Source organism: Mycteria americana, chromosome 1, assembly GCF_035582795.1.
Source record: "Mycteria americana isolate JAX WOST 10 ecotype Jacksonville Zoo and Gardens chromosome 1, USCA_MyAme_1.0, whole genome shotgun sequence".
Classification (NCBI taxonomy): Eukaryota; Metazoa; Chordata; class Aves; order Ciconiiformes; family Ciconiidae; genus Mycteria; species Mycteria americana.
The window spans coordinates 146,009,968-146,021,123 of record NC_134365.1 but is presented as its reverse complement, the minus strand read 5'-3'; the positions used below and the strand labels follow the sequence as shown (position 1 = coordinate 146,021,123).

General features: G+C 39.3%; 1 protein-coding gene across 1 annotated transcript in view; it reads right to left on the bottom strand.

Moving 5' to 3' along the window:
* Nucleotides 1-418: 418 nt before the first annotated feature.
* The window catches only part of P2RY8 (P2Y receptor family member 8), a 36,683-nt gene continuing 25,945 nt past the window's right edge, over nucleotides 419-11,156 (bottom strand). The window contains exon 3 of the mRNA XM_075523002.1: nucleotides 419-4,858. Within this exon, the coding sequence (XP_075379117.1) occupies nucleotides 3,717-4,790 (1,074 nt within the window). The 5' untranslated portion in view covers nucleotides 4,791-4,858 and the 3' untranslated portion in view covers nucleotides 419-3,716. The remainder of the gene's footprint in view (nucleotides 4,859-11,156) is intronic.

Here is an 11,156-nt window from a genome sequence, read left to right as displayed (position 1 = left end):
AAGTTAAAAATATATGTATTTGTTGCACTTATTGGGCAAGGAGAAGGATTCCAAGTTAGCCAACATCTCATTCAAGTACTGCCACTTTTAAAATTTGTGTGAAGGGGGTATGCCAATGCCAGCTTCTAAGATATATATAAGAAAAAGAAAAAAAATTAACAGGTATGCAAAGAAAAAAAAATCAATCTTCAAAATGCTTGGGAAAAATAAGAGAGTTAAAATGATACAGAAATCTAAAAAAAGCACAATAGCAATAGGAAACAGATTAATTTTATTTCATAACTTGGTTTTCCTGCCCTCTTCTAAGCTTGGAAGTTTCTCACACATGGCAGGTGCAAACAAAGGAAAGAATCTTAAATCATGTCCTTTTTATGTTTTTTTTTTTAATTACTATATATACAAAAAAATCCAAGCACATTCATAGATTAAATTGCTAAACAATAATTAAAAAAACCCCACAAAAAACCTAACCCCAAAATCAAATAGAAGTTTATACATTCATGTCTTCTCAGTAAAATTTTCAGTAAAATTAACCACATTTTTCAGTAATATTAACCACAGAGGCAATCAGGTACGCATGTTGCCCAGGACCCGTATTCCCCAAACGAAAGGCAATATAGACATGAACTTCTCAATAAGATCTCAAATGGCCATCTATATTTGTGTGTATAAATTTATATATATATATATGTATGTCAACTCACACCCACTGACCTCCTTGGTCAGAAGTCTTGCTGCCTTATGGTGCCCCAGAAGGACACGTTTCCAGTGTCAAAAACCAGTATGTTGGGCTACTTTAATGATTTCTTCTCCTCCTGTCTAAACTACCCCCCCCAAAAAAATTCACAGTATACACCGTCAGACTCAAAAGACTGCAGTCATTGGGTTCATTTCTGTATTCCTTTCTCAAGGAACAATCCCGCTGACCCAAATGGGAATTTTGCCTAATCTGAGCTAAGTAGAGGCTAGTTAGTAAAATGGCATGAAGAGGTACCTGAAGGAGGCATCCGTCCTGTTCCTTTTTAGACAATGTCAGGAGAGGGATGAAGGCCTATGAAGAGCTGCGTGAGGCTGGAGAGAAGAACATTTTCAGTCCGTTGTGAGCATCTTTTCTCTCTTGCAAAAGGAGCAATTCAGTATTTTTCAAAATATAGCAGTTGATGTCCAAAGTGCAAAGTTTCTGCCCTTTTGGCTCTATTTGGTGTCAGTTACAGTTCAGGCACATTGCAGCACATTTTAGGAGGCACTAAGCACTTGAGGGTCAAGTTCAAGGTAAAACAGAGTGCAAATCTGCATTAGAGCTAGTAGAAGTAATGGTTTTCGTTGTAAAAATACTTGCATGTTAAAAAAAAAAAAAAAAAAGGAGAGAGATTTCAGTATAACCTCTAAAAAAGTTTCTGCTACAGCAAAATTCTGAAAACAGTTTTGGTAGTGAGGAAGCTGGAATTCTGTGAAAATGGATGGTGAAGGGACTTGAACAGCAAGGTGAAACCATGCACTGCTGAGTTAATACGCAGGTTTGCAAAACATAAGTAAACTAACTGAATTTGTGCCTGATGGATGTGGGATGGCTTAGGAAGAGCTATCGTTCTTTCTTTGGAGGTCCTGGCACAAGCAGGCATTTTGGAGCATGTGCTGGAGCTGACACAGGAGCTTAGAGCCCCGGACTCGCACGGGAACATATTCAGTGGGCTCCTCTCTGTCAGGACATGTGAGGTGATTTAAAGTAGCAAGCCCATCTCACTGCACCTACGCACCCAGCACACAGGCTGGTAGTGCAGGGTAGCTTGCAGGCAAATTGATGGGAAGGTTTGGACAGGTTACATGTCACTACGGTTGGCCTTGTGGGCAGAAAATGTGAAGATCAATTAAAACTAACTCTGTGAAATGCCACAAAACACTTCAGATGGCTTTTGAAAGGTAGTACTAGGTGCACTCACATTTATCCTGCTGCAATAACTGATGATACGTTAGTAGAAGATAGGGCATGCAGATATCTCACAGTCGATTTTCTGGTTATCCAGCCTCTATCGGGAAGCAGTGCATGGTGATTAGTGGTGGAAAATTGTTTTCTAATCATGCCATACACAAAGAAAAAAGGCAAATTTTAAGGGCCTTGGGTGTTGCCTTTTACTTAGGCACAGGAGCTCAGAAATCAGTATAGGTCTGCTCAAGGCAGACCTAGCATGTGGTGTCTGGACCAACTATCCACTCTGTCGAAGACAGCCTCCTACTCAGCGTTGGATGGAGTCACAGCGCAGTAAAAGGATACCGTATAGCATTGTCTTGCTTGTGAGGGGAAACCTGTCTGGCTCTGTCAGGTGTTTTTTGGCTCTTCACTGTCACTGAGGGCCAAAGGTAGGTAAACAGGTGTGAATACTACAGGAAAAACTGCCTTTGTCTGTCCCCAGTACATATTCTGTAGCAGTTGTCTTTCCAAGAACACAGGCAGTTGTTGAGATGTGAGAATAATTAACACATGACACAGTATATGCAAACAAGCTGGAGAAGGATATTGCAGAGAGGAGTCCCAAACACAGGACTGCACCATCAACCTGCCGTAACCTGTTTCCAGGGTATTTGGTACATCTCCTATGCCTTGCTTTCATTTTTTCTTCTTCTTTTCTGTTTGCCGGCTTGAAAGAAGTACGTTTCTGACACCTGGCCATAGGGAGAGGTTTTCAGCTGGTTTCCGCTGGCACAGAATCACTCCAGTCTGTGGTTGAATTCTCATATATCCAGCTGAAAATCTGGTTAATAATCCACACCATTGCCGTAAAGAAGATAAACTCGCTGTTCGTGCACTATATAAAGCTAAATTCTCTGCTGAGAGGGATGGTGTTTCTGCATATAGCCTATAGTGAATTGGTGAAAATGACTTGTTGATACCAATCACATACAAGCAGCAGCATTATTACTGTAGTAGGTCAATGTGAGAAAATACGTTTTCTTAAATCAACTGCTCCCCACTGTCCTGAGAAATTAATAACTTCTTCAAGAAATTAAAATACAATCTGCTCAGCAGCTGAAGTAGTCTCAAACATTGTTAGTTCTAGCTTTCCTTTCATTGTATGAGATATTTTGCTATATAAAATTGAAATAAATAATAATATAAACCTTTTCAAAGGTTAGTATGGTTTGTTTCTGATAAACAGGTGGGTGCTGTGGTGAATTCACAGTGGCTGTGCATTATGCATTAATAATAAAATTACAAGATAGTTTTACTCATTCTTTATAGAAATACAAGAGAGAAAGCAATACATTTAAAAAAAAAAAAACAAAACCAAAAAACCCAGCACATTGCTTAGAAAAATAACTCCCCTACCCGAAATCCAACTTCCGTTTATGCTCTAATTCATATACAGTAATATTTCACATTCACTGAGGATCACAAGCCTTTGGTTAAACACTGAGATCATACAACCTGAAAGAAATGTTTGTTCTAAACTTATCCCTTGGTTTCATGCAGTAGGACCAATTCCAGGCCAAGCCCTAATTATCAATGTCGGGTTTGCTTCAGTGCCTTCTTGAATAAACTCCGTTCCTTTAATGCTTCCATTTCTCACCAGAAAATACTGAAGTAGGATGCACAATATAAGTATGGCTTGCGTTCTGTCACTGGAGCAAGGTATTTTGAGGGTAGCCATTCAAAAAGAAATGTTTTCTTTGTCTACTCATGGATCTCACAGGTGCCTTTCTTCTGGGGATGTCTAAGGCTAAAAAACACTTTCCTGCCTTTGCAAATAGACCTTTACTCCCTCTAACCCATCCATAGGTCCGCTTGACATTGACCTGGCTGACATGGTCCTGCCAGAGAATAAGCTTTCCCTTCTGTTTTCCAGACTCTCGCTGAGCAGTACCTTAGGGCGAAACAGTTGCATGAATTTCTGGTAAAATTCTTTGGATGCAAAATAATAAATGAAGGGATCTATGCAGTTGTTCAGGCAACTGAGGCACAAGGTGAGCTTGTAGGCAGGGTACAAACTCCTGCCATAAAATAGGCGGATGATCATATGCACAAGTAGGATAAAGTTATTGGGGGCAAAACAAGTGATGAATACCAAAAGGACTATAATTGCTAGGTATATGGATCTAGTCTTCTGCCTGTTACCATATCTGTTTGATGTCTGAATAAGCTTCCGAATGGTGCCAATATAGCATCCAACTGTTACAACAAAAGGGATCAGGAAGAGCACGACAAATAGCGTGAGGAGAAAGGCTACCCAGGCTGCGAAGTTGGGCAGCATATCCCATTTGAGGACGTCAAAACAGGTTATAATTCCCAATTCTTTCACTTCATAGGTCAGATCTGTGCTTTCTAGTGGGTAGAAAGCTAGTAGCAAGAACATCCACATACCTAGGCAGGCAGCCAGGGCATATCTTTTTCTTCTCCACTTGATCAACTTCATGGGATATACCACACCCATGTACCGCTCAATGCTGATACAGGTCATGGTCAGTATGGAGGAATACATGTTGGAGTAGAACATCACGGTCACAAGGCTGCAAAGAGTCTTGCCGAAGCGCCAGTGATTGCTTTGGATGTGATAAGAAATCTGGAAGGGAAAGCAGCTGGCCAGCATGAGATCCGTGATGCTTAGGTTGATCATGAAGATAACAGAAGGTGTTTTGGGTTTGATGTGCCAGCAAAGCACCCAAAGGGAGAACAAGTTGCCAGGGATACTGATCAGAGCCACCAGTGTATACACAACTGGGAGGGTGATGGAGATAGCTTTATTCTGGAGCATTGCCAGCGTTTCATCATCCAGGTGGGATCCGTTTTTAACCATGATTCACAAGGAGGTTGTTGATCCCTATAAGCCAGCTGGATCATATCATGAACGCTTGGCTTAAAAACCTAGAGGGCAAATGTCAAGAGAGAAAACCAATATGTCAAAACAGAAATTAAGAACATACTTCTTCTATTAATCAAACTAAGAAAAAGCCCTATGTAGATTGACAGATTATCTCTGAATGAACTGAATCCATTAAAATTATCTCCTGAAAACTCGCTCCTCCCTCCGAATCATGGTAATGTTTTACCAGTCTCACTTCTTCCTAGCTCTGAGCAGCTACTTTTTCCCTGCTGAATGGCTTTCTGATACTTTTTGCAGTCCATACGTTATCGCACCTCTTATGTTATTGTAACATAAAGAAAATCACATGTCACAAATTGAAATTAAATTGATGAGAACACTATGCCATAGGATGTCCATGAGCTAAATCCATCCTATCTACTCTGGATGTCATGACCTCGCTTCTTGTGATACACAATATTTTCTGTTTTTTTTTTTTTTTTTTGTCTAACTAAACAGTGATCCATTCCAAGTAAGTGCTGGATTTTTATTTTTTTTTCCAGTTGGGGAAAGGATAACCTGCAATCAATTATTCTTGGTATATTAATGATAGAAACAGACTATAAGGAAAACACCATGTATAATCAAGAATCAGGGACAGACTGCAGTTACTTGGACTAGTTTACAGGCTGAAGGGACTAGGCTAAAGAAGTAACAAGCCCTCTTCTAACAAAAAAAAAGCGCTATTGAGTTTCAATTTCTGCAAGATGTTAAGTTATTAAAAATGTTCTGTTTGCAGCTGTCTTATTGGCATCACCTGTAATTCTGCAAAATTAGTTTCAGTTTTGCAGCCTACAAAGCAAAACCATGCTTTCACTGTCTGGCCTATATAGATCTTTCTTGGCAGAAGCAATAGCTTATGGTTTAGCTTATTTATTTTATACAGTGTAGCAGCATTTAGCAGCTGCAAACAAGACCTCATGCCTCAATGTGCTACATGCATGCATGGTTACTTTCATTAAGCTGCAAGTACAGGGATGCAGTTTCACAAAAGTACAGGGTCAAAAAAGTGAAGAAATGGCAATGAATGACCAGAAAGGCAGGGGACAGAGCAACAGTAAGTTCTGTGAAGAGTGGCAATAGGGGCCTGAACAGGGTGCCGGGCCAAGCCAGCCGATAACTGGGCACATCTATGCTGTTTAATAAAAGAGGGGCAGAGAGTGGGTTCCGGCGCGCACTCCTACTTGTGCACTCTGATCACCTGCACTGTTTAATCCAAGCATCTCTTTGCAAGACACACCTGCTGTAGGAGGTTAGATCAAAAAACTGTAGGTGCCAGTCAGTTGGTGTCATTTAACCTCAGATCTAGTTAAATAAGACCTTTAATTTGATTGTGTGGTCGTAGCCCATGAGCAGTGTAAGAGGTCAGTCCCTCAGAGAGGTCAGCCCTCAGAGCTGGCTCGCTTTAGCTGGAAATAACCATTCTGACAAAACTGTGATTTCTGACAGAGGCTCTTGCTGAATAACTTGCTAGACTTTTCACAAAATAGCTGTTGATGGTTCCTGAGGCCTGGCAAAGGTGAAGCCTCTACTGAAGCTGTAGTGCAGCAGAGAGATACTCAACTCTAAAAATAAACTGAGTGCAGATCCAGAAGAAGCACAGCTACAGCAGCAAGAAGCTCAGTGGGGGCTTATTTATGTTGTTTCTTGATCTGATCAATTTGACATAACACTTCAAATGTCAGCTAAAAATATTCAGAAGCAGTGAGAGTCAGTATCAAGTGATGTTAACTAATATTGCCAGTCTTTCAGGAGCCTCTAGCTGAGCTGTTGGAAGCCCAGAAAAAGGCACAAGAAAATAGGAATTGCAAAGAAGTCAGAGATGTGTTCCTAATATATCATGCACATGACACAGAGCAAACATGTTGCAAGTAATGAAGCACGTCGCATGATCACAACTGATCAAAACCCCTTTGAGCCATATCCATTGCAGATGAAATTCTGTTCTTGCCCGTGGAGCTATATCAAGAATGAAACTAACTCTTTAGTTTTCAGGGGAACTTGAAAAAGCACTCACTGACACAAAGCTCTTGGAAAAAACCCTTAATGCTATCTATTTCAGCTCTTCTATCTATGACTTACCATAGTAAATACCTATTCATGAACTCTGTTGCCTCAAAAATCTTTCTCAAGTGGCACCTGTTTGTGCCCAACAACCCTAAACTTCCCAAAACAAACAGAATTTTTTTTATCTATATCAAAGTATCTACAGAGCTCCAATAATAAGCCTTTGCAAGTGAAAGATATTTGCTCTCACAGGCTAGGGGATCTCACTCCTAGATAATATTCCTATAGAAATCGTATGTACTTGGGAGGTAGGAGTATAGGTGAAAATTTCCATTAAATCTGTCACACTGATCATAAAACTATTGAATACCTCTTACATTCAGTTTTGTGTTAGGGCTAATCACAAACGTATTTTCTTCTAAACTTGCTTTTTCTGGGAGCCCGTCCTGATAAGAAAGAGATAAAAAAATGCATGCGTAGATGCTGCAGTACACAAAACAGTGTCAGGATTTGTGGCCTGGCTAAGGGCAAATTTTATGCACATGTGAAACACTACTGTCAATAAAACACAAGTGCCTCCCAAATTTAAGGCTTGAAAGGTACCAGACTTTGTGGTTAGGTGCCTACAAGAGCTCTCCAAAAAGGGTACGTCCCCTTGGCATGGTTTTCAGTAAGGAAGATGTTCATCACAAGGAGGAAAAGAACGATGCGATGGTTCCCTAGTGTCTTCTGCAGGGGAGCAGGGGGCATGCAAAGCACACAGGGCTGTTGTTGCAAGTCATTCTCCAGGGCAAATAGCTTCTTGGGGAAATGTGGAGTACAGAAAATCCTCCTTCCAACTTTGCCTTTCCTTTTGCCAAATCCTTCTGGGGCTCTAATCCTGAATTGCTTGTTCAGGAAAGCCAGGGCTAGCAGAAATTCCTGCTCTGAGTCACCCTTACTTGTGATGCTTTGCTTTTTAAATGCCCAGGTTAAGCTGCTGGAACCACAATGTGGCATTTCAACATACTTTACCTCTCCCATTATTGTGTCTATTTGGGTTTAGTTAATGCTGTATTTGTATTTTCATCTTGTTCAGGGTAACTTTATGTCCTTCCCCTACTGCAACCACAGTCTCTGTCTGTCTCTTGGGGTTTAACTTGAAAATGTCATCAATCAAGTGAGAAAGTAACCTTTACGAGGATTAGAATTAGATTCCCCTTACATTTTATGAGTTACTTCCTTTCAATTTCAGGTTTCCAACACAATTCAAATCAGTGGAGCTTGCATGGATTCTCTGCAAGAGAAACTTTGCTGCAGGATAATTTTAAAACATCAGCCCTCAGCTAAGGTTTCATATGCATAATCTGTAAAAATATAGTTCTGTTACATAAATAACCTTTTTAGAAAGACATGGTTTTGCTTTTATTTTAGGGAGAGCTATATTTAAACTATGACAGGCAAATGGACATACAGGTAGACCGAAACAAAATCTCAGTAAGGATTCTTCAAGTGAGAAGATCCCATCTTATTGCCATTTACATCAGTCCTCAAGCTTCTGACATAGAAAGAGAAATGCTACGCTTTTCTGCTTGCCTCATTTCTGAAACACTTAGTGGATGGATGTATTTTAGTTTTATATTAGGTACTAAGAGCAACTACAGCCTCTGAAGTAACCCTCGCTGAATCCCGGTAGGATTTCTTTGCTCCTCTTCATACCCACTAGCTTATGGCACTCTGGACAGAAAGCTCACTTGGAAATTCAGTAATGCCAGGTTTTCATCCAAGCTGTAACCATAAACAAAGGTGACAGCCGTTTAGTGCCTTTTTGACAGGAATGGTGATTCCTGTCCCTTCAATTGACAGAAGATAACAAATGAAACGTTAAAGAGTATACTGAAAATCAAACAGTAAAAAATCAGAAGAGGACTGTGTTATTTCTTTGCCATGGAAGAGCAACAATAGAGATGTGTCTACTTTCTTTTTAGGGGACTACTAAATAAAACTGATGTGTTCCCTCTCTTACATCTATTCTCTTCCTGTTGTCGATGTCAAGTGCACCTGCGAAAAAGACTGAAAAGCCTGTAAGCCAAATGAAAACCAGAGTTACCATTTTATAAAAAGTTTTGTGATTTGTTTTGTGATTTGAGATGGAAAAATAAATCTCAAAACATATCATGCGGCAGAAAGCCTTCCAAAACCTATTCTGTTTCATCATTTTAGTTTCACTACCTGTCAAAGCACTGTTGTGTAGAATAAAAAGACCTTATTTCATAAATTCTTTGATATTGTTACACTTTTGGAAAGCCACCCTTCCAGCTGAAGAATGTAGGATGGTATGTTTCAGATTACAGCAAAACCAAACTGAAATGCAATTTCAACTCAATTGCAAACATTCAGAATGAAGCAAAACGAAAGCACAGATTTTACCGTAAGAACTTAGAGAATTCATGTTAACAGTTTTTAATCAACACAAATGTGGCTGAAGAATGTATTTTGTTTTTTCTCAAAAGACTGCATTTTTTGAAAAAGAAATTTATTTTATTTTTTTATTTGCTCAGTTTAATACTATTACAAAGCCGTAACGAGCTAAAGGGCTAGGATAGTTTATGTCTACCTAAATGTAGCTAAAACTGTTGAAAACTTAGGGATCCTCAGTATGCAGTATTCCTGCTGGGGATTCAACCCCTTCTGGACTGTCTGAATTGCTAGTGAGATGAAAGAATATTAGACAAGCACAGAAAACAGACACTATTGTAGACTGAGTATGAGGAGAAGAAGGACCCAGAAAGCCAAGGAATCAGGAGCCAGTCATCTTGACTTGTGGGAAAAGTGACAAACACTTTGATATTTAGATAGAGTAAGGGGTTTTAATATGAGTAACAAGAAGAAAAAGTGCCCTTTTATAACACATCTCAGTTATCATTCCTAAAGCATCATTGATGCAATTCAGAGAAACACTTCTGCAAATGTTCCAGTTCGCCAAACTGAGGAATGTAAATGAGTGCATCTCTGATTGTGTGTTCCTTAAACTGAACATGGGCTTTATGGAAGGAGGCTGCAGGTTTTGTCTGGATGGTTCTTTGTCACCCTTGCAATAAACTTTCATGCACATTTTAGCTTGTAGGGTTACATTTCCACATTTCTAAAAGCCAAGGGTTTGGTTCACTCAGTCAAGATCTGAACCTAAGTCTTCTAAGAAAATTCTTTGTATTGTGCCTTCCCTGTTCTTTTTGCCGATTTCTTTTTTTTTTTTGTTTCTGTTGTTTTGTTCTGAGTATTATTATTGCAAAGATCAGAAACTGTTGCTGAGCCTGTAGTTATGTTATCACAAAGGCATTATTTCACACTAGGCTTTAGCTTATCTTCTTTTAAGAATAAATACATTTGCGAAATGAGACTTCTACCCTCTGTGCACTTGTGTGTACGAGTATTTCTGAGCAAACAAAACAAAACTGAAAACATGCCTTCATTGCAAAAGATGGCATTTTTTTGATTTTTAAATGATTTTTACAATGAAAGAGTTACTTTATAATCACTATATTAATCAAAAACACTTGCGGAGATAAACTTCAGTCTTTATCTTAGTACACCTAGTCAAAGTAAACCCTATGGTGGTTATAGCTCTGACCTCAAATAGTTAGGGCAAGGTAAAACAAGAATGTCTTCTCTCCACAAGGATTTCACATTGAGAGGTAAAAAAACCCTCTATTTTTTCAGTAAAGCATTACCAGCTTTAGTGTAGTGGAAGGGTACATGCCTGTTGAGCTTGTTAGCAATCTAGATGAAAGCAGCTTTATTCAAAAGTGAAAAAAAATAATCCTATCATTTCTGCCTATTAGAGAGTGCTTCTGTTCTCCAGCCTGAGAGAGCGCAAGTGGGCAGTTTCCAAGATTCAGCCAAAGAAGACTTAACTAAGTGTGAAATCTAAATATACAGGTGAGAGGCAAAGAAATATCACAAGGAAATACTGTACCGATTCTTCAGAACTAGCTAAGTAGTAAAATTAACTGTACATAGCTACCTTTACACTTCCTGCGTCTGTCCTGGACTATGCAGTTTTGCTGATAGTTGAATTTTAGTTCACTTGAACCTTCACCTTCGCTAACCATAAATTAGCAAAGTTGGGATTCTGTGGTGGTGTTAGCAACGTTCATCCTAATTTAGATAAGGTTTGCATAAACACAGCCACTATCATCTGTGTCGATAATCCTGTTCAGAGCGAAACTAGTCAATGTGGTCTTTAAAAAGTTCATTTCAGCAGTAGTTAGGTTTGTGGAAATACTAAGGCTGTGAGCGAGTATTGGCAAAAAC